Here is an 18,829-nt window from a genome sequence, read left to right on the forward strand (position 1 = left end):
CTACTATATAGGAAGCAGTGACTGTAGAACATTACTGTATCCTCTCCCTCATTGTTAGCCTTTGACTGACTAACCAATAATTTGCTTAGCAGTTATCTACAAGGGAGCACCCCCCCCCCCTCCAAGTGCATCCCTTAGTAAAATCTAGTGGTTTGGCTTGTCCTTAGGGCAGCTGACACAGGCATATGCAGCTGAGGGAAAAACAGCCCATTGCAGATATTCACAGGCCTCCCAATGCATTTGGGAACATTACAGTGTGCCCAGCTTTATATGCCCTTTGTTGAGTTCAGTTGGTGGCAAGCATGTAAGTTAGATATTGGTATTTTTGTCTGTTTGTAGGAAATATGTTGATCATGCCACTAGATTGTAAGTGGTATTTCACTGAAAATCTAAGGTTATCTTATTATTATTGTTCCTAATTTCAATACATGGGAAATTGGTGCCTTGGCTTTAAATTCTTAGTTAGTGAGTGATGAACAAATGGCTCCTTGGGCCTATATAATCATAATATAAATACTATTTTTGATGCTAATATAGAAAGATCTACATTATCATAGTGTAATACATACTCATAATATAGCATTCTATGCAATAACTATAATATGAAATTATTATAGAGGAATGTAGACAAATTTTTACTTTAAGCCATGCTTTTTGCCTTTTCAACTTAAAGGTCAATAATCTATATGTCAGACTAGTTAAAAGTTATGTTATCTATATTTTTGAAATAAATATGTTTAATACCTTAAAATATTTGTATCAGAAAAGCAAGAGTACAGTCATTGGGTATATAATTTGTTTTGAAACTTTTGGCTCGAAATTAACGTTAAATAGCGTTCCAGCTAAATACTGTAGGCTTTTTAAAAAATGCTGCTTTTGCTTTTGCTAATATATAAGAGTTGTATGTAGTAGAAAAATCAGAACTGATACACACAATAATTGTACCCACCTACTTAAAATTTGCTAAATAAATACATTTTCACAAATATTTTTTGAAGTAGTTGCTTGAGTTCCATTTCACTTTGGTTGCTAGCATTTTCTTTATGTCTAGTTTTATTCTTGATAGTTTTATGGACACACAATAGTATATTTTTAACTTGGCAATGCTTAAAACCTGCTTTTCTTGAACACTTTTCTAGTTTGCATATTCTTTGCTTTCTATCGTATCTTCTTGCTTTATGGCTTTCTCATAGGAAAAATGCTTTTGAACACTTCTAAACTTAAGCATATTTCCTTTTTTTGTTGTGAGAGATGTACTGCAATTTGAGAGGAAGAGAAAACAGTGTGATGTAGTTTATAGGTTTGCAGATGCTGCATATTGGTGATGCTTTCCCCAGCAAATAGCCTTTCATGCCTATTTGCTGCATAGGAAAAAAAATCCCCTTTTCTCATCACCTCATGATTTCAGTGTAACCATATTGAAGTTGAGTTTTTATTTGCTTCTGTCATTAGTTCTAAGAAACAATTGCAGGACGTGGCCTATTAATTGTGCTTTAGTCTACAGTGGAGAATCTAGAAAACTGTTTTATATTAAGTCAGACCATTGGGCTATCCAGCTTAGTACAATGTGTTCTTGACTGTCTAATTTTGGGCAGGTGGGAGGTTTCCCATTGTGTTGCTCAACATTCTTTGAAACTAGAGGTGTTATATTCCAATTTGAGAACTTTATTTGGAACGAGAAGTAGTACACATAAGTCATAGGTTCTGTAGTAATAAAGTATTTCCTTCTTGCATCAAAATATTGATTCTCTGTTGCAGAATTAATTTTAGATGGGAGTGTCTAGCATTTCTATACAAATAAGAAAACCTAACAAAAAGAAATACAGAATACATTAACCAAATGTTCATAGATTGGTTTTAATTAATTCAAAAGACAGTTTTTAAGAATGTATGAAATAAACATGAGAAAATTAAAGAATGAATCAGTTACCTAGTTGGTAGTAAGACTTGAAAGCATTAATAAAGTATAATTAAAACTTCTTGAACTGATTGATGTTCAAGTTGGAACATTTGGTACTTGGTTTCTGGAAAAAACGTTGGCAGGTGCATGTCTTGACTTGTCTTGAGTTCATTATTATTGTCAGATTTTAAAATATAATTCTTTTTCCTGTACAGATGTTTAAAGTTCCTGAAATCTTTACAAATTATGGCAGTTTTTCAAGGAAAATAGCTTGTTTCCAAGTCAAAGGCTATTCTGGGTATAAAAAGTGGCACTAAAAATAAAATGTTTGTTTTTACAGCGTATTGGGTGATCTGATGATGGAGGCACTCATATTTTTTTTCCTTAGCCTAAGGGTAAGGTGGAAACTTCTGATACAAGTTTGTCTGCAAAACAAACACAAGAAGTACAGAATGCTTTCTCAGCATTCAGGTCCAAAATGAAAAGAAACTTGGTAGATCGGGCTGAGCAGATAGAAACAGTGTCTAAAATGTTGGTGCTTCCAAAATTACCTGGTCATAAGAACATTGCACTGATGGATAGCTTTTCCAAAGAATCTAGGATTTGGATAGGTCACAGAGGTGATCTTAATAAGGTTCAGTTTGGCATGCTTGATAGAATTCTAGGCAAGTAAATTAAAATGCAGCTAACTAAATAGATTTTCATAATATGAAAAAAAATCATACTAATTTATATAAATATTAAGGGTACATGAGGTTGTCCATGCTGTATAAATTCCTAATGCCTTTTGTGAGGTGACCATAATATTTGCTTGTTCAGTTACTTTTGCAAATAATGTGTTTATGTATGTGTTACTTGGATTCTATATCTGGAATCTAGTAACATGCTGGATGGTTGGTATGGATACCACTGGCCTATTGTGTACTTAGTATGAACCATATGCTATTCTATAAGTCACACATTAAAGTATATATAGTTTTTCTTACCTAGATATTAATGTCTATATCCAGTAAAACAGGCTAGATTTCTCTGTGTAAATGGCTCATACTGATATTTTAATAATAAACAATTGTAAGGTCCCATTGATTTTTTTTGCCAGCTCAGCCTTGATTATTCCTGGCTTGCTTTCTCTTTAGTGATTGACATTTTTGGACATTCTTGTGCCTTCAGGTTGCTTCCAACCTATGGTGATCCAAAGTGAATCTATCTTGGGGTTTTCTAAACCAGATTACTTCAGAGGTGGGGTTTGTCTTTTCCTTCCTCTGAATCTGAAGGATTGTGACTTGCACCCAGTGAGGTTTCATGGCTGTCTGGGCAATTCAAACCTTAGTCTTCAGAATTGTAGACCAACACTCATACCACTACATGACTCTGCGACATATTTCTTACCTTTCCTTTTAATTCCTTTCTCCCAATTTTCACTGCTGTTACTTTGTTTACTAAAGCTTATCCTGTTTTTTTTAATTAAGGCAATAAGCTTTTCATATTGAACAAAGCAGTTTGCAGCAATCTTGTTTAGGAAGTAACATTATAGCAGATAGATAATGTTAATTCAGAAGGCACAATAAATGGTTGTGTGACAAAGAGAAGTGCTGAGTACCTAGATTATTTGACACTGAAACATTCTAAATCTGGATTGTTGAGCAAAAGTTTCTTGTAGCTGGTCTTTCTAAAGGATAACGTCCATTTCATTGGTGGAGTTTCATTCCATGTTCTTTAGATCAAGAACTGTTAATATAACATTTAGTACTATACACAGCTTTTTAGTAGAAAAAAAAATCTATGCATTCAGTTATCAACCACATTTCTCTATAATTTCCATCTTATTGTTCCTACTTTCAGAAACTGTTCTGTATGTCTTACTAACTTTGAAATGTGATAAAATATTGTATTCTTCTTCTAAAAGTATTTGCTGCTTTTTACTGCATGTCTTTTAGAATGTATTGCATCATTTTTTATGTAAATATCTTTATATGTATTTTGCATAAAATGGGTAATTTATTCTGAAACTCCTTTTTATTATAAAAGTGTATTATTAATTTTTTATCTATTCTATTTTATTTCCAACCTTTTGAAATGTAAGTTAAACCTAAAACCCTAATCATCGAGGGTTTCTCATAGTCTGAGTGTGGCTTTTATCCTAGGCTTCCCTAGACTCCAGTTCTTTAACCATTACCACACACAACCCCTTAGTTGGCTAGAATTCTCATTGCAACATAATCTTTGTTCAGTGAAGATTTTTTGGTTATTTTTAATAATAATAAAGACTTATAATTAGAAGAACTGCACAGTGGCTGTAATTTCTAAACAATCAACTTAGTTAGAGGTAATATGGGCACAAAGAAACTTTATGTTCCACTGTTTTTAATCTGTCCTCCCCCTACTGTACAGTAAAACTTTAAATTGGATGTGGGCAACTGTTGGCATTTAGGAGCCCCCTCCCCCGAAGATTGTGGAAGGCGGTATCCTCCTGCAAAAGATGATTTTCATTCTAAATCCCTTCTGGAAATATGCTAGATGTTTTTGCCTTCCTTTCCTGTTTGTTTTAGCCATAGGAAACTTAAAACAGGAAATGACGGGATCCCAGTTCATTTGCTGGTTTATAAAAGACGTCTCCTGGATATAAAATAGCTGACAGAGGGGTTAAAAATGGCTAAAATGCTCACTATGCGTCTTAGATTTTGAGGGCAAATTTGTTTTGAAAATTGATAATTTATTCTGAAACACCTTATTTAGGGACCACAAAAATGGCCTTGTGTTTGCCTACCTGCGCCTTTAAAAGGAGTGACATGGATGTGTTAGGGCAATACAGGCCAATGTAAGCTCTTGATAAGATGCAATATATCCCTAGAGATGAACAAATCAGCAGACCCACATATAGTGAAGTAATTCAACATTATCTGACATTGTTTAAATTTATCTGCATGTAGTTCTTTCCTGCAACGTGAAAAGCATTACACAGTTAATAGTGTTATTTAAATTGATTGTCACAGTTTTGAGAGAGAGAAAAACTATACTTGTGGACAGTCAACTTGTTAAATATATACACTTCTTGTTTCCAATCCTTTAAACTTTTGATTCTTTTTGCCACTATTTAGAATTCTGCTACAAATATTGTTCACTTCTTTTGTTCAGACTGTGCTTCCTCTCCTTCAAGGAGAAGAAACTCTTAAAAAAATATGGGAATATTCTCTTTTCAAAAACTGAAGCTCCAAAAAGGAGGCTGCACCTTAGATTTGGTGAAATATGATATTTTAGTGTTGTTTCTAGATTGTTTCAATACAAGATTACCAGACATAAATAATATTTAAGTGGACATTAAAAATCATGAAAATAAAAATAGTGGACAGTAAGAAATAGACCTGATTTTTTAAAACAGTAGTTCTTCACCACCAACAAATATTTATTTATTTACAGTATTTATATTCCGCCCTTCTCACCCTCAAGGGGACTCAGGGCGGATCACATTATACACACACAGGGCAAACATTCAATGCCCATATACATAGAACCGAGACAGAGACAGACAGACGCAGAGGCAATTTAACCTTCTCCTGAGGGGATGTTCAATTCTGACCACAGGGGGCAGCAGCTGCTTCATAACCCACTCTGACCGCACTTCCTCATTCCAACATCGTAAATTAGTTAAATTTGCCTCCCCATTTTTATAAGTGGTATCTTATTTCCTACTTGATAGATGCAACTATCTTTCGGGTTGCTAGGTCAGCAACGAGCAGGGGCTATTTTTAATTTTTAATTGATGGGTGCTCACCCCACCATGGGCTGGCCTCGAACTCATGACCTCCTGGTCAGAGTGATTTATTGCAACAGGCTGCTTTACCAGCCTGCGCCACACCCCGGCCCCTCTGTCAGCCCTTCAACTACCTTGTACAGAAAAGCCATGTTGGGGTCATAGCTTTTACAGTTATGAACATTTCAATTTAAAAGTTAGGCCAAGCACTTGCATGGCCATAAGCTGGTTGTGAACAAAGGCAGTAAAAAAAAAAAAGCAATGGTTACTTATCTCAAATTATAAATCGGGTCTCCCTGGGGAATTATGCCTGCTTTTAACAAATACAAGGTCCTGTGGGGGGTGGATACTACACTTTCTTATGAAGAAGTGGAAGGGAAACATATTGCAGGTTTTATTGGGCTTTGAGTTTCATAATTTCTGACGTATCAGGAACTAAATGTCAGTAACTACCGGTGTTTGGGTAAGTACTTCGTCAATCTTAAAATTATTTATATATATATATTCAATATTCATTGTGCTTCCAAATATACTTGGAATCGTGACAAACTTTGCAAAGCCTAAAATAAACCTTAAATGGTTGTAAGGAACAAAATGGTAAACAACTAAGACATTTCAGAATAAAATCAGTTTCTGCATCCACAGATTCTGCGTCCACAGATTCAAACATCCATGGCCTCAAAATATTCACGCACAAAAATGTCAAAAGGAAAATCTTGATTTCACCATTTTATATAAGGGAGAGTGTTTGATGACACCATTGTTTATAATGAGCATACATGGATTTCGGTATCCACAAACATATCAAACTAACTTTCAGATGTTTTAGTTTTAATAGTAACATATAAGAAAAGGGGGAAAGTGACAGAAGTCATGACATGCAGATATGTGGGGCATTTTTTTTCTCTCCCTTTGGCTTCTCCTTCCTCCCTTCCTTAGGCTGTAAATTATATTTTTTAATGATTTCTAATAGTCTTTTAGAGTTTATTGAAAAACTGCGAAACAGCGAATCTGCGAAAAGTGAACCGCAAAGTAGTGAGGGAACGCTATATAGTGCACAGCCATAGTACCCTATCTGCTATAGCACCTTTTTACTGGTTGAAGGCAGGTACAATTCTCCAAAGAGGGCTGCTTTATAACTTGGATAACCATTGTCTTTTTTTACAACCTCTGCCCATAGCCAGCCCATGGCCATGCAGTATTTGGCCTAACTTTTTAATCTACCTAGACATTTTCCCAAAACACTTCATAAATGTAAATACCATGATTACATCAGTGCTTTTTTACCATATTCATCTAATGAAAAAACCTGTGAGCTTTCAAAGTCAATGTGATACATTTTCTGCCTTTACACTCACATAATAAAATATTACCAAAATATGGACTTGCATTTTGGTTTAGGGTCAAAATTGTTACCCTCCTGTTGATTCATTATAGTAGCTTGCACCATATGTATAAGTGAGACCAATGAAGGTTTCTGGAATATCTTTAAGGACAATCCCAAAGATGTAGCAATAGCTCAAAACATTAGGGCATTGTCCCCAATAAGATTAAGAAATTCCACCCCATGAAATTTTCCTTCAGTCACTAAATTTCTAGAATTGTAATTTTGAATTTCAGCTGAACAGTTTGATATCCAAAGAATAGGTGTTGGCAAAGGTACTAAGGATGTGAACTAGCCAAGTATAAAATGTGATCAGTTTTCATTGTCTTGGTTTACATGATGCTAAAAACTTGGTGAGAGTCAGTATTTATGTAGTTTACAACTCTGGAGACAAAGGTTGGAATCCTGCGTGGCCATGGAAAATTTTGGAAAAGTCCTATTTTCTCAGCCTCAGAAGAAACCAAAGATAAACTTCTTTGAGCAACTCCCCCTCCAAAAAAAACAACAACAACCCAACAACAACAACCCAATGATAGGTTGGCTTTAGGATTGCCAAAAGTCAGAAATGACTTTTTTTCATGTCAGGAGTGACTTGAGAAACTGCAGGTCGCTTCTGGTGTGAGAGAATTAGCTGTCTGCAAGGACGTTGCCCAGGGGATGCCTAGATGTTTGATGTTTTACCATCCTGTGGGAGGCTTCTCTCGTGTCCCCGCATGGGGAGCTGGAGCTGACAGGGGAGCTCACTCGCTCTTTTTGGATTTGAACTGTCGACCTGTCGTTCAGCAGTCCTGCCCAACTACAGAAGGGGGAAATTTCCTTGATTGGCAATACTCTTAATTTGCTCTTCCTTGGGCAAATCCATGCATAGTGTAATATGGTCTTGTTTGTGAAGTTGGAGATCCCTGAATAATATCTAAACGTTTGTCTTCTGCACTCAGCAAAACAAATAATAATAATAATAATAATAATAATAATAATAATAATAATAATAATAATACTTTGGGATTTTCGAATCCAGAATGATAAAGTTTTGGAACACAACACACCAGACCTCATGGTTGTGGAAAAGAAAAAAGTTTGGATTATTGATGTCGCTATACCAGGTGACAGTCGGGTTGACGAAAAACAACAGGAAAAACTCAGCTGTTATCAGAACCTCAAAATCAAACTGCAAAAGCTCTGGCATAAACCATCACAGGTGGTTCTGGTGATGATTGGCACACTGGGTGCTGTGCCAAAAGATCTCAGCCGGCATTTGGAAACAATAAACATTGACAAAATTATTATCTGTCAACTGCAAAAGGCCACCTTACTGGGATCTGCACGCATCATCTGAAAATACATCACACAGTCCTAAACACTTGGGAAGTGTTCGACTTGTGATTTTGTGATACGAAATCCAGCATATAGATCTCGTTTGCTGTGTCATACAATGTCTTTGTGTTACTAATAATAATACTTTATTTGTATCCCACTCTTTCCCCAAGGGGGCTCGAAGCGGCTTACAGCAATATAACAATATAAATAAGATAAATGATAATAAACATACAGACAATTTAAATTAATTGAACTAACACTAACAAAGTATATAAAATTAAAACATTTATATTAAGTATAACACAAGAGATAAAATCCATAAATAAAATAAAATAAACAATACTTACACAATATTACCATTAAAACATCCCAGCCGCTATCATAGTTAGGTCCAGTTGAAATTTTTCCATTTAAATCCTCCATCCATTGGATAGCAATACATAGCCATTTTCAAAGGCCTGTTTTGATAGCCAGGTTTTCAATTCTTTCCCAAAGATTGATAGTGTGGAAGCCTATGTTGTTAGAAAGCATTTCAGGCCATAATACTATCTGGAATTTCTCGTGTTGACCTGGATCAAAAGTATTTATAACTCTGGATCTGAGTTTTAACTGGCAAAATGAACCCTTTCTCAGTAGGCATATTTATCGAATGGCTTCTTGCTTGAATAACTTACCACCATATTTTCCATTTGGTTCTGAGTTTATTAACCTGCAGTAAGTTAAATTACAAACTGCGGCTGCTGATTCATTGTTAAAATACAATAAATAGTATCAAAACCATAACATGTTTTTAAAATAACCAGTAAAATAAAACCAAAATGGAAGGGTCTGTATCTTGTTGCCGATCCTTTGCCCAGAATGGTCTCTTGCCAAATGAAGAGGCCTGTGGGGCACAGCCATCCTTATGGCTATTGCGTCACTTGTGAGGTTCCCTCACAATCTGGATATGTCTCCACCATGTTCTTTGTGGGCCCAGGTGCAACCATGCTGGAGGGGAGGGTATAGCCTTTGCTGACCTGCTGAAGTAAGAGCTGTCTGTATCCTTGATCAGCACAGTCCTGCTATCAGAGTGTTCTCGTTTGGCTGTTCCCCTGCCAGGCTGTATGAAGCGCAACTGAAAGAGCTTTTTAACAAATACACTCCTCTCTCCTGCCAGAGCTATAGCAGAGAAGGGAAAGGGTAGACAGAATGGCAGCTATGAACTGTGTGTGTGATATAAATGCATGGAAGAAAGAAGGAAGAACTGAGCATGTAACTAGACGAATGGAAAGAAACAGAAAAAGTAAAGAGTCACAAAAGAGAACTCTTCAGAAACCCAGTGGAAATTTTCAACACAACTGTTGGACATCCTTGAAAGCAGTGAATTCTATGATGAAGATTCTTAGGAAAAGGATTCAAAATTAAGTTGCTAATATCCACACTTTTTGAATGCAAATATATGGTGGATCTACAGCAGAATCGAGAAACCTGTTCTCATGTGAGGAAAGATATTACATTTGAAAACAAAAAATGAGTGAATGAAGATGCAAGTCTGGAACTTCCAGAATTCCCTAGTCATCTCTGGTGTGGAGACCTTGGGTTTACATAGTTTTTCTGCATCTCTGAATACTATAATGTAGAGTATTTAAGGCAGACTAAATTGCCTTCTTTCATAAAATGTGATGGCCTTTAGAGCTAATGATTTTAAAAAGGGATGTCTTTGTATTCTGTTTGCAAGCTTTGTAGAAAAGCCTGCTAACCAATATAGAAAAAAAGATACTGTATTGGATCTATTTGTTTGCGGCATTCAGCAGAGTTTCTTTGTTGTAATATGTATTCCTGTCAGACTTTTTAGTTCAATGAACATTTGATCCCAGTGGGAATATAATGGAAGCCATGCATGTTTACTTCGCAATTCAGTATTTTAAATATTTGGAAAGTGTCTCAGATGATTATTTATTTATTTTATCCTGTTGTTTCAGGTGATAGGAGTAGAAGTAATGGGTTAAAATTACACAAAGAAATCTTAGGAGAACTTCCTGACAGTGCAAGCAGTCGATGAAACATACTGCTTCAGATGATAGTGAACTGTCCTTTATTGGAGGTTTTTCAGCATGGCCACCAATCCAAAGATTTATTGAATCTGTAGCAAATTGAACAATATGGCCTTCAGGGACTCTTCCAACGATGATGCTCTAAGACAGCAGTTCTCAAAGTGCTCTGTAGCGTTCTTGGGGCTCTGCGAAGCATACTGAGGGGCTCCACAGTTCCCTCTCCCTCCCTCCTCAAAGCTTGCTCTTTTCTTTCCTGCTCCTTCCCTGCCTCCCTCACCACCAAAAGCCTTTTCAACCTGCCTCCCTTTCCCTGCAGTTTCTCAAGTTGCTCCTGACACATTATATTACATTACATTACAGTAGAGTCTCACTTATCCAACATAAACGGGCCGGCAGAATGTTGGATAAGCAAATATGTTGGATAATAAGGAGGGATTAAGGAAAAGCCTATTAAACATCAAATTAGGTTATGATTTTACAAATTAAGCACCAAAACATCATGTTATAAAACAAATTTGACAGAAAAAGTAGTTCAATACGCAGTAATGTTATGTTGTAATTACTTTATTTATGAATTTAGCACTAAAATATCATGATATATTGAAAACATTGACTACAAAAATGCGTTGGATAATCCAGAACGTTGGATAAGCGAGTGTTGGATAAGTGAGACTCTACTGTATATATAAACATATCTTGTGGGTCCATAAAAAACTTTTGCTTCAAAAAGTGCTCAGTGGCTGAAAAAATTTGAGAACCCCTGCTCTGAGAAATCTAACTTAGTCCTAGAGAAAATGCCCTCTGCACGTAATATTCTTCTGTGCATATGTCTTTTTCATGTCTTAGTTCCTGAATACTTTCCTGGAATTTTTGTTTATTACATACATTAGGAATGATTATTCTGAATTTTTCCCTCCTAGAAATAATCTGCTCATTACTGAGATCTATCTGGGAGACGATTGATTTTTTAATGCATACGCAGTATGAAAATTGGATCAAACTTAATACTTGGCAATACAGTAGAGTCTCACTTATCCAACATAAACGGGCCGGCAAAATGTTGGATAAGCGAATATGTTGGAAAATAAGGAGAGATTAAGGAAAAGCCTATTCAATACCAAATTAGGTTATGATTTTACAAATTAAGCACCAAAACATCATGTTATACAGCAAATTTGACAGAAAAAGTAGTTCAATAGGCAGTAATGCTATGTAGTAATTACTGTATTTATGAATTTAGCACCAAAATATCACGATGTATTGAAAACACTGACTTCAAAAATGTGTTGGATAATCCAGAATGTTGGATAAGCGAATGTTGGATAAGTGAGACTCTACTGTATATCAAATGGCAAATTGGTGTTTCTTAAGCTCATATTTGGTTAATTCTTTGATTGTAACAATAACTGCATTGCTGTTGATATTTCTCTAGCAGTGCAAAACAAACCTATGTAGGTTTTTTAAATTCCTTCTTAAGATAGGAGTGCAAGTCAAAATATTGATTATCAAAAAAGTGCCTGCAACTTTGAAGCAGTAGCTCAAAAAGACCACTAAATTTATTTTAATTTTGATGTGAAAAAGCAGGATCTAGTCTTCTTAACAAAATAAATACCGTACACATTCCTTATCTGGAATTCCAAAATCTGAAATACTTCTAAATCCAAATTTATCCACATGGGTGATTGAGATAATGACACTTTTGCTTTCTGATAGTTTGATGTACACAAACTTTGTCTCATGCATAACACAATATTAAATGTTGTATATGTTTATGAGGTATATATGAAACATACATTAATTTCATGTTGAGACCTCAGCCCCATCTCCAAGACATGTAATTTGTTCTGGCGAAGTCCATATAGGAACATCACTTGGTTTTCGAGAGAATGGTTGCATTAATTCATAGAACAGAGCTTTTTTCAAGGCACTTCAAATATTTTGCACATATACTGTATTTATAAAACATGAAATATGTATTTTTATTTTAAAACAGAATGAGATGTTTTGACCGTCCAAATGTTGCCAGGTGACAACTTGGTTCAGCCTTGTATAGGACCAGCAGTCCAGTATCTGGAGGACTACAAGCTCCCTACTTCTTGTTCTTTAGTAACATATTTCTTTTCTGTTATTTTATAAATCTTTTTAAAAATATTTTTTTTATGGAAGGTTGTTTTAGAATTAGGTTTTCTGTACTCCACCTATTAAAATCTAAAATTTCTGTTGTGGTTCACAGAGCTGTTTATAAAACTGAAATGCCAGAAATATTTTCCTTTCAATGCTGAGGAGAGAATTCCATACTCTTGCCAGACTCAAGTGTTGTGGTTGTGTTTTTTAAAAAAAAAAAAAATCCCAGCATTTGATGTGTTTAAATGGAGCTTATGTTCATGGTGCAGTCTGTTATCCATTCTAATGAAAGTTTTTAAATGAAGATAGAATGAGTGGGCCAAACTCTACATGGACATCATTTCAAAATTAAGAGAAATGTTGGGACAAGATGGGACAAACATGATAATGGGTGGTTAATGATCTTTTCAGTCCCACTGGGTGCAGAGTACTTAATTTAAAGCATATATAGCACTCTAGTGTGATTTGAGTTCATAAAACTGTACATTTACCTGATAATAGTAGAAAATAAGAGTAGAAAATTTCTGCATGCTTTTTCTGATACATTAATTTGATTGAGTTATAATGAATGCAATATTTGCTTTTGTTTTTTATTTGCTTTTTTTAGAAATCTGGCAAATTAACAGCTTGTACTGGTTGCAGAGCTCAGTGCAGGTTTTTTGACATGACACAGTGCATAGGATCTAATGGATATATGGAGCCATACTGCTCAGCTGCATGCATCAACACACACAAATCAAAATATGCAAAATCACAAAGTAAGTGTGAGGGTGCTGTGTTTTCATCCATTCCAAATTAGTGGAGTGAGTCATGTTTCATTTCTTTTTTTCTCTGATTTACTTCTGAAAAATAATTTTAAAGCAAATTCATGCCCAAATTACATTTAGGACATGAAATCATTAGCTCCTCTTTTGTATTATGGCTGAGATCTAATCATTTTTAGGGTAGACTCAGTGGAATTTAAATTTGTCATAACCGAGGCCCCATCTACACTGATTGTTTGATGCAATTTCAAACTGGGATTGAAGGAAGTGATTTTGCTGTGCAGGTGATTACATAGGAAATCGAACCAGTTTGAGGCTTGCATGGTGATTACAGAAACCACAGAATATTGATGCACATTAAGGACTTTCTTTTGCATATTTTTGTGAGAGCTTGTTGTCTGGATATTGCCGTTTCAAGTTAGCTTCGAACTGAATAAAATGAGTGTAGATGGGGTCCAATTTAACTCATTATTCTGATGTCTGCTGTAAACATGACTCAATCTGGATTCAGATTTATGTATGAGTACTATAAACCTTAGTTTTTGGATTTTATATATCCATGTTTTGCTCAGCTACAGCTTCTTTTTAGTTGGACTATTAATGGTAGCAGCACTTTTGCCTTGATTTTGCTGTCGAGGCCTATGTTTTTTGTTGGAGCAACAGTGCAGTCAGTTATAATAGAATTCAATATGTGATAAATTCTAATAGTACATGAATAATTCCATCCCCATATAGATATAATAGATTTGCTTATGATAGAAATCTTGTAAATAAATGTAGACCAAGTTGGTGGGGAAATGGATAAAGTTGCCTGAAGGGCTAAAACTATATACATTGGTTTATTTAATTTGTATGTCAGCTTTCCCCCAACATAGAACCCATTTGATAATACTACAGAAACAATGTACATTAAGTTAATTAGGCTTGAATTCAAAAAAAGTGTAACACTAATATTTTTGAAAATCTAAACATTTGTATACATCTTTCACATTGGTCCAGGTTATCCTTTGCAGGTTCATGCAACGTTTTTGCAGTAGGAGCAACCAAACTAAGAAGTGTCTTGTTAACCATAGTTTTCTGTGTTATCACATCCAATACATTTTAATTACCAACTTAATATAAAGCCAGATTCTTAGCCTGAAGTTTGGAATTTGTATAATATTCTATCTTGTGTCCAATCTAGCAAACACAAATAATATAAAATTAGAAACCGTGGCTAATTGGAAAGCAATTGATTATTTGGTTCATTCATTTCTTGCTTTCTAAGAAATGAGATATGATTATCCAAACATGGCCTTTGACAGAAATTGAGAAATGTCAGTTTGTCATTCATAGTCTTGTACATTTGCATTTATTTTCCTTGTAAATTGCATTTTTCTTTTAGGTATGGAAATTGTTTGCCACTTTTGTAAGCGAATCTCTTTACCTCAGTGTCAAGCCACAATGCCAGATGGAATACTGTACAACTTTTGCAGTTCCCGTTGTGTAGCTAAAATTCAGGTTAGCTGTTGTGTTAAATCTCTTCCTCCCTAGATGTACAAGGTGTTTAAAAAAGGTGGACTTGATTTGAAATCACTATATCTCTGCAACCACGAAGCATTCATGAATGAAACTCTTGCCAGCTGAAATGGTGAGACTTTCAAAGGATTATGGCTAGATGGGCATCGAATTGTTGCCGTTGTAAACCGCCCTGAATTCCTTTGGGTGAAAAGGGCGGGATATAAATGTGAGAAATAAATAAATAAATATATGCCTCTCCCTGCAAACAAAAAGCCCTTAGTTTCAGTCATTTGCAAGATGGCAACCCTGCAACATAAGGCCTTATGACATACTCTCCACTAGTGGGGTTGTTTTTTAGATTTGTTTCTGGCTTAAAATTGTTAGTAAAACTTGATAACTCATTAAACTGTTTCTGACCTTTGTGTAATTGAAACATGTTGCTTTCATGAAATATACTGCTTTGAAATTGGGTCCATCATTTTGATACACCTTGTATGTGCATGTCTGCTAGGAACTTTTAGTATGTTCATATTAAATAGTTGTCTTAACTACTCATAGATCATACCACACACACATATTTACATGTTCAAACAAATTAGTTTTACAGTGTGTCTCATCAAATCCTGATTCTTTTCAAGTGGGAATAATAGAGTAATTTCCCAATTTGAACACTTCCATTACCAGCTATTTGGACTCCCATTTCCTGCTGCCCTGAATTTTAAGACAAATGAGATGGGAGTACACCAGTAGTTCTCATTGTCACTGCAGAAATACAAGGCTCACAGTTCTAGCTGTAAGATGTTTTTAGGGCAAGGGTGCTATTTTTTTTTAAAAAAAATCAAGGATTGTATAAAGCAGTGGCACTTCCCTTATGCCAGTGTTTCTCAAACTGCTCCTCCAGGTGTTTTGGACTTCAGCTCCCAGAAATCCCAACTATCTTACCACCTGTTAGGAATAGTGGGAGCTGAAGTCCGAGACATCTGGAGGAGCACAGTTTAAGAAACTCTGCCGTATGCAATTGTTCACATTGATGTGTGGCTCGGTTCAACTGAACTAGCAAGAATCTAATTCTTACAAAGGCAGGTTTAGCTCTGCTAGATTTAAGTTTTGGGATTAAACTCACTTTCTAATAACCACAGGAATGCCTGAGGTTCTTGTCGTGTATAAAAATTAGCTGGTCGTCATGATTACTTCCTTATCTTTGTGTGTTCTTGTCATGTATAGAAATTGGCCATAAAAGTTCAGTGTTTCTATTCTATTTGTTTGCAAGAAAAGCAGAATATCTAACTAAGCATAAAAATGTAATAGCCTTTCATACTCCTATTTTTCTTCTAAAGATTAAAATTATTCTGAAAAGAGGAGTTGCTAAGTTTCAAGTTCATTCATTGCCAAGTTTTCATTCCATACAGAATCTCAAGTATGTGCACGTTTAACAAAGCTGACATTTTACATGCAGTAGTTCCAAATGGCAGCATTGGGAACAGCAGCAACACTAGCCGATTTTGAAAGAAAACAAGAACCTTTGACATAGGAGGAATAGACTAAATTTACAAATAACTCTCATTTTTGTTTTTAGATTTTACAATAGCTTTCTAAAGTATATCTTTTCCAGTATATTTCATACAACCATTGCATTTGTGATTTTATAAAATATGACAGTGCTTTTGTATGTATTTGATGTATACAGATTATATATTACTTGGCCTTTTAGCTTGTATTTTTTGCCAGCTGCTTTATAAAAATGAAGTGAGAGGTCATAATATGCACTGGAAAATAATATTCTGCTTTGTAGTAGGGGATGATCTACACAAAATACAATACTATTTGATAGAGAATTCAAAGGCATAACCATATTTATCTGGAATATCAGTATATAAAGGGGTCTTGTAGCACTTTTGAGATTGAGATTTTTAGTTGGATAGTGGACTGATTAAACTGGCTTATTTGACTAGCTTGTCATTGCTTGCAGAGTTAATAAAAGTACACTGCATTTTAATTGTGTCCTAATTATTAATGAAATATTTGTCTTGGTCCAAACCATTCAAGATATACTCTTGATTTTAGCTCTAGATCTCACTCATACCCTATTTCCCCCAAAATAAGACCTACTCTGAAAATAAAGACCTATCATGATTTTTCAGCATTTCTAAGGATACTCGAAATGTAAGCCCTATTTCAAAAATAAGCCCTAGTTATAGTTAACTTCAAAAGCCAACTTGGAAAAATAAGACTGCCCCTGAAAACAAGCCCTAACGAATCTTTTGGAGCAAAATTTAATATAAGACCCTGTCATATTTTGGGGGAAACGGGGTAGTTACTAGCACCTTACTTTACACTATCCATGTATACCTGGGAGGTCTTAAAACTCTTCAGGGAAACATTCCAGAGATGGGTTTAAAACAGGCATACTTACTTTTTGGGTCATCATGAGCTAAATTCATATTTGGAAATGTTGGTCTATATCAGAACCACATTTTTGACTCCCATCACCAGGGACCTCTAAACAAGCATAGCCAGTTGGTTCTGGGGGTTATAATACAAAAATTAATCAATAAAATAGGTAACTTTTTCAAAAATATTATTTTCTCAAGTTCTTATCTGCACACTTTCGGAATTGTTTAATCGGTTCAAGTATATTTGATCAAGTTCACTTTTTATACCATAGTCCGGGTTGCTTTCTACTTCCTCTAACCATGCGTAGCGTACATTTTCAATGGACACTAAATTATGCCTAAAACAGTTTTTCTTCTTCATCTTTTAACCTTGCATGCTATCCGCTAGACACAGCTTTTGGTTGATATTAACAAAACTTTTTTTGGTGTTATGTGGCCTACATTTCAGCTTGCTTTTTGAGCATTTAAGTTGCATTGACTTCTGCTTCCCCTAACTAGGTGTGGGCTGGTCAGCTCAACCTCTTTAGCTTTACATTGATGAGTTTTGGAGGGACATGGGAAAGGGATGAATTATTGTGGATATGGCCATCAATAATTACCAATACAGACTCTTCATACTGCAAGGAAATCTTGTTATATAGCTTAAGGGGGGGGGGAATAAACTCTTATACTATGGGAGCCGTCGGTAGCATGTACTCAATGGAAAGAAGTGGTCTAGATTGAGTGGAATCTAGACTATCATCATTATTTGGACAAATGGAAAAAATAACAGGTAAGATACATTTTCAGAGCTGACAAATGTGTCACAGAAATAGTTATGATTTGCTTACTTTACATTTTAGCTCAACAATAACATATGGCATGATTGAAATATATACGCAGAAATAAAGATTATGCATATCACACCAGTTCAGTTCCCCTTGTAGAGTACTAAACAAGTAGCACAGCTGTTAAGATACAATTAAAATTAGTACGAGTATATAGGAAAATTACTAAATGTGATGCACACAGTTCATAGAATCATAAAGTTGGAAGAGAACACATGGGCTATCTAGTCCAACTCCCTGCCATGCAGTAAAAGCACAATCAAAGTACCCTTGATAGGTGGCCATCTGTTTAAAAGCATCCAAAGAAAAAGCTTTCACCATACTCCAATGCAGAGTTCCACTGCTGAACAGCTCTTACAGTCAGGTTCTTCCTAATATTCAGGTGGAATCTCATTTCCTGGAGCTTGAACCCATTGCTCCGAGTTCTAGTTTCCAAGGCAGCAGAAAACAAGCCTGCTCCCTCTTCCTTATGACATCCTTTCACATATTTATACATAGCTATCACGACTCCTCTCAACCTTTTCATCTGCAGGTACCCGGCTCTTTAAGAAGCTCCTCATAGGGCATGGTCTCATCATCTTAGTCGCCCTCTTCTGGACACATTCAAGCTTGTCAATATCTCTCTTAAATTGTGGTGCCCAGAATTCTTACCATGTAGTGTGAAATATGTTGCCTCAATTACCCTTTGATGTGCTCTACCACTCTTACAAGGAATTACAGATATATCATCATCTTGTTGGGTAGGACTGAAATGTCAGCCTTACTGTATTCTCCCAGGTGGTACATGAATCTAGAATGAGCCCTGAAACTGAGAGGGAAGACCAAGTGGCAACAGA

The 18,829-nt window shown here is 35.5% G+C and overlaps 1 protein-coding gene across 2 annotated transcripts in view; it reads left to right on the forward strand.

Annotated features, from left to right (window-relative positions):
* Positions 1–18,829, forward strand: part of zmym2 (zinc finger MYM-type containing 2) — a 105,148-nt gene that overhangs the window by 56,319 nt on the left and 30,000 nt on the right. For both annotated transcript variants that reach the window (XM_008107977.3, XM_008107983.3), the window contains 2 exons: positions 13,117–13,267; positions 14,658–14,773. In XM_008107977.3, coding sequence (XP_008106184.1) covers positions 13,117–13,267; positions 14,658–14,773 — 267 coding nt within the window. The remainder of the gene's footprint in view (positions 1–13,116; positions 13,268–14,657; positions 14,774–18,829) is intronic.

This window comes from Anolis carolinensis, chromosome 3 (genome assembly GCF_035594765.1).
Source record: "Anolis carolinensis isolate JA03-04 chromosome 3, rAnoCar3.1.pri, whole genome shotgun sequence".
Lineage (NCBI taxonomy): Eukaryota > Metazoa > Chordata > Lepidosauria > Squamata > Dactyloidae > Anolis > Anolis carolinensis.